The sequence below is a fragment of the Musca domestica genome, unplaced genomic scaffold, assembly GCF_030504385.1.
Source record: "Musca domestica strain aabys unplaced genomic scaffold, Musca_domestica.polishedcontigs.V.1.1 30, whole genome shotgun sequence".
In the NCBI taxonomy this organism is placed as follows: Eukaryota; Metazoa; Arthropoda; class Insecta; order Diptera; family Muscidae; genus Musca; species Musca domestica.
In genome coordinates this window covers 8,482,308-8,488,029 of record NW_026712300.1, presented here as the reverse complement: position 1 = coordinate 8,488,029, position 5,722 = coordinate 8,482,308, and the positions used below count along the sequence as shown (strand labels likewise).

The 5,722-nt window shown below is 40.3% G+C and overlaps 1 protein-coding gene across 1 annotated transcript; it reads right to left on the bottom strand.

The window, feature by feature from the left end:
• Positions 1-409: 409 nt before the first annotated feature.
• LOC131803511 (histone H3-like) lies at positions 410-957 on the bottom strand. Its single transcript, XM_059124862.1, has one exon. It carries the CDS (start codon positions 867-869, stop codon positions 507-509), a length of 363 nt encoding a protein of 120 aa, XP_058980845.1. The 5' UTR covers positions 870-957; the 3' UTR covers positions 410-506.
• Positions 958-5,722: the final 4,765 nt, after the last annotated feature.

Below are 5,722 nucleotides of genomic sequence, written 5' to 3'. Positions count from 1 at the left end.
GGACCCATACATGCAATGTTTCGCCACCGGAGCTGGAACCCATTATGACCAAAAAATAACAATTTTTAGACAAATCCGTGAAAATATGTGGAAAAAAAGTTAAAATACCGAATATCGGGAGGTACCTTTATATGGGGGTATACCAAAACGTGGACCTATACATGCAATGTTTTGCCACACGCACAGGGACCCGTGTAGCATAAATCATCCGATATATCTCATTTTAATACCAACCATCCTAGACAGAACACAAATTGCTCTGCTAAATTTTGGCGCTCTACGTCAAATAATGTGGGCTGTATCGTGATTTCAACAGACAGACAGACAGACGGACATCGTTAAATCGACTTAGAATTTTATGCTGATTATGAATATATTATTTATTTCAAAAAAATCTTAAAATTGTAGATTGAGTGAAAAAATACCTATATTTTGTAAAATATTTGCGGTCCTGAAAAGGACCGATTGTTTTGTCGTAAAATTGTTGCTTTTAAAACGTCAAGAATTTAAGCACGTTCTCCACGAGTACGTCTGACCAATTGGATATCCTTAGACATGATGGTGACACGCTTAGCATAGATGGCGCACAAGTTAGTATCTTCGAAAAGACCAACCAAGTAGGCTTCGCTGGCTTCTTGCAAGGCTATAACAGCAGAGCTCTGGAAACGCAAGTCAATTTTGAAATCTTGAGCGATTTTACGAACCAAACGTTGGAAGGGCAATTTACGGATCAACAATTCAGTACTCTTCTGGTAACGACGGATTTCACGCAAAGCAACTATACCAGGACGGGCAGCTTTGGTGGCTAGTTGTTCACGGGGAGCCTTTCCACCGGTCGATTTACGGGCAGTTTGCTTAGTACGAGCCATTTTTGACTTGAATTTTTTCACTTCACTAGATATGCACACAAACACTGTTAACACTGTTGTTTAGGGGGAGAGGGAATGAAACGATGTTGTTGAGTGTTTGACGAGAACTGATTCTTTATTCAATCGAAAAAACTAAATCTAGCCTTAACATCTAACATAAAAATACACATGAGCTTATTTACTAATGCACGCTGTCCCAAAATACATAATGCACTCCACGCACACAATACGTTGCGGGAGAAACGAAACATACCTGCTGTGTGATCGACCCTTTCTTATCTTCTATTTGTAGCCGTGCCATTAATTACATTATTTATTACCGACGATAAACATAGCATATAGAAAGCATATGCATCTTTAAGTGTTTTCTTTATTTAACTAATTTACATTCTTCGGAAAAGACAAATAAGAATGAGATAAGAATCTAAAGAAGTATATTAAACATACAAAACTATTTATACAACAAGTACAGTTTCTACAAAACTAAACATACCCCCGGCCTTAAAAGATCCTAATCTTTTAACAAACTGAGATCGATCACCTTTTAACATTTCAATTGCGTGCTTCGTAAATTTCATTGTTATTTATTTAAAGTAAATGGTGCAAATCTAAATTAATTCTGAAATCATTTCTCAAATTACACTAATTCATATTGAAATATAATTAACGTATTCTATTGTTACGGATTTACCTACATACCATAAAAATACCCTAACTAAAGTCGAGGAGGTGCGATGGCTATCGGCAGGTAGCGGCTGGACAGATGGTAGAGTCTTCGGAGAACCAAGTATAACACTGTGATTATACCAACGATGAAAACACAAGTCGTAAGGCTCAGGCTGTAATGCGTAAGGTGATGCGTGTCTAGGTGAATAGGGAAACCCAGAAATCGTTTAGCTTGCGGGATATCTGGCAACTTGTAGACTTCGACTTCGTTCTTCAGACTTAGATGGGTGAGAGGTGGCAGGGATGCGGAAATGTTGAATTGCGGGAATTTGTAGCTTATCTCGCTGTTGTAGTTCTCGTGCGCCCATAACTTCATCTCTTCAGTTTCTAGCGTACAACCCGGCTGCATGCGTAATATTCCTTGATCTCGGATTCTTACGTTTTGACGTTTACCATCACATTTGACTTCAGTGACAGTACCTTTTTCAACCGAAAATACCCATGTATTCGGTGTGTGAAGTTGCTTCCAGACGTTGCGAAATTTTGAAATGGCGAATTCGCAACTATCTGGTATCGTATTAGGTTTCAGGTATAGCCTTACTTCACAGTCAGCCGGTTCTCTAGTGTTGTAAATGGGGTGCGTCTGCTGGCATATCAATAGTTTCTCCATTTTCTGACATCTAGTAAATTCATCTTCCTTGAGGGTGTAGAATGACGTCTTTCCCTCATCTATCAGAAGATACTCGCTTTTTGCTTTGAACTGTATTGACAATCCATCCTGTTTGATTGGATAAGACTGGATTGCATAAGCAGCAAACAGGTCAGTATTAATCAGAGGTATGCGAATGTTAAATAACATATATTCTTCCGTTGTTCGGGTCGTTACCTCAGCAATCTTGGCGAGTTCTATTGGAGATTCTGCTGGTAGATGCAATCTTTTTGCCACTGCAGCATTTATCATCTGGATCTGCTTCTTGAAGACCTTCACGGGAAGAATTTCGTGAAGGAAGCAACCCCGAATGTTGACCATTGCGCCAATTAAATCTCTTTGGACTACTTCCGCCTCTTGTACTGTAGCAAGAAGCTCTGAACTCTTTAACGTCATCGCGCCTCGATCTTTCATTGCGTTAATCTCAGATTGCACCACGCCTAAGGAATCACTTAGATTGGAAATGCTTTTAAATACCGCTTTGTTTTGTTCCTTGATTACTTGCGCGGTAATGTCCTGGAGAGATGTCTGGTTATTTAGCAACTCTACCAAGGAATCCTGGTTTTCTTCAACCTTAGTGATCCTCTTCACTAACTCTTCAGCGTGCTCCTCGTCCATTAAACCAAATAGAGAACGAAACAGACCACCGACGAACGGCAATGCAGACCTTCTCACCCTTGCAGCTGGAGCTGATGCCATTATCAGTTCATGTTGATTCCTCATGCGGTCATGGGCTTCTTGCAACCGCTGAATTAACCTCAATTCTTTCATCTCGGGCACCGTTGCTACATCCATCTTGAATTTCTCCACGGCTTCATCAAGCGCCTTCATCCCCGACACATATTCCGCCATCTTTACGTGCGCCACAATATTCCATGACGTCTTAGTCAGCCCAACAGCAGCCACTTCTTCGAAAAACACGCCAGCCCTATCTTCAAATTTTATTACATTTACCTGGGCTTTCCCAGGTCTGCTTATTATAAGCATAAATAATATATGGAAAAATACATTTTTTGACTTAAATCTACTTTTCACATTATCCTTAATCATTATATCTTTTTTTACTATTGGAGTCGATTGGACCGACCCCTCCTCGTGATTTTCATCATCCTCATTATCGTCGATAGGAAAGGGACAAACATTGTGGACCGATCTTTTGGTTTCCCCATTGCTTGTCCTTACGTCTATCATCCGACATAATCCATCCGAACCCATTATAGTTCGGATGACCCTCCCCCGCCTCCAGCAAAGCGGAGGAAGGTTGTCTTCTTTTAATAAAACCAGAGTGCCTGGTTTAATATTAGCACATTTTTTAGCCCACTTATACCTCTTTTGAAGTTCGGACAAATATTCGTTAGACCATCTTTCCCAAAATTCTTTCGTTATTGCCTGTACATCTTTCCAATGTCCCCGCAGCCCTACATAACTTTTATTTTTCTCGGTATCAGTAAATGTAGAAAAGCATTCCCCTATCAGAAAATGAGCTGGCGTCAGAACACTGAAATCATTTGGATCGTCTGACAATGGCGTTAACGGACGTGAATTCAAAACGGACTCTATTTGCGCCATGAGTGTGCACATTTCCTCAAACGTCATGATCCCACTTGCGACCCTATTCATATGCCGTTTTACAGATTTCACACAGCTTTCCCATAATCCTCCTACATGAGGAGACCTAGCTGGAATATTAATCCACTCAATGTCTCGTTGTGTGCAATAGCTGTCTAGTTCTTTTGTTAGATCTCTGCTACGAAACAACTCATATACCTCATGCAAACTATTGGCAGCTCCGACAAAATTTGTGCCGTTATCAGAATAAATTTTCAGTGGACAACCCCTTCTGGCCACAAATCTTTTCAAAGCCCCAATAAATGCTGCTGCTGTTAAGTCTGCTACAACTTCCAAATGAACAGCTTTTGTCGCAAAGCATACAAAAACGCACACGTAGGCTTTGTCCGTTCGTTTTCCCCTGATTTTGTGATGAATCATAAGCGGTCCCAGAAAGTCAACACCTGTATTTAAGAAAGGGCGAGTCCTTATTACCCTATCCTGTGGAAGATCACCCATTTGTTGATACAAATTCCTGGGCTCCGCTCTGAAACATCTATAACACTTGCTAATTACTTTCTTGGCGAGTTGCCTACCGCGAAGAGGCCAGAATTGCTGCCTGAATATCGCTAGCAATCCTTGAGCTCCGATATGTAGTTTCTCTTGATGTATTTGTTCCATCATTAACTCGACTATTTTATTTTTGTATGGTAGTAAAATAGGATGTTTGGCCTCAAATGATAAATGACTATTTTTCAGTCTCCCACCTACTCTTAAAGTTCCCTTTTCGTCCACAAATGGGCACAACGTTCTGATTTGTGAAGATTTTGTTACATTCCCACCTTTTTTCAGAACTGAGATCTCCTCTGCAAAATTATCTCTTTGGATGTCTTGCACTAATACTATCAGAGCTTCTTTTCTGTAAGTCATTAATGACTTAGAAGGACCTTTCCTTGTTATATTGACAAACTTCAACACCCACGCCATAACATTTTGTAAAAATCTAAATTTATTTCGGTGATTTATTTTTTCCCATACAGATGTTAGTTTTACCCCGACGCTCACTTTTACTAACTTTTTAATTTCTGGTATAAAAACCAAAGGTTCCGCTTCCCTCACCATTGGTGAATTCTCTCTTAAGAAGTCTGGTCCTTCAAACCAATGCTTATTTTTTATTATTTCTTGGGGAAGTACACCTCTAGACAACAAGTCTGCCGGATTCTGGCTTGAGGGCACATGTCTCCAGTTCTCTATTATACTCTTGGTTTGTATTTCATTTACTCGATTCGAGACAAATATCTGCAGTCTACCCGGATCCATTTTTATCCAACTCAGCACAATTGCAGAATCGGTATAATAATGCACTACGTCAACTTCCATCTTTAAACCTTCCCTAACTTTTTCCATTAGGTCAACTAACAGCACTGCTGCACACAACTCTAATCTTGGAAGTGTGACTATCTTGGTTGGTGCTACCCTTGACTTGGAACACACTAACCGTACTGTAATATCCCCTGTTACATTCTTCGATCGCAAATATACCACCGCTCCATATGCTCTCATTGAGGCGTCAGCGAAACCTACTAGTTCCACTCGCGTTGGATCGTTACAGATGATATAACGATCTACTTTTAAGTCGTTGAGCTTACCTAGCTCTTGCCGTATTCTTGTCCAGGTGGAACATATATCCTGGGGAACTTCGTCATCCCAGTCTATCTTCTGTTTCCATAGATCCTGAAGCAACATTTTTGCAGTCACTGTGACTGGACCAACGAACCCTAAAGGATCAAATAACTTCGCGATCTCGCTCAATATTGATCGTTTCGAAATTCTTGTATCCTCTGTTGCTTTGTACCTAAGAGAAAACACATCCTTCCGTGGATACCATACAACCCCCAGTGTTTTCACCGAAACTTCTTCCTTTTCAATA

Bases quoted from the DNA above. Each gene is read 5' to 3' on its own strand.
- LOC131803511 (XM_059124862.1), bottom strand. From the start codon at position 869: ATGGCTCGTACTAAGCAAACTGCCCGTAAATCGACCGGTGGAAAGGCT.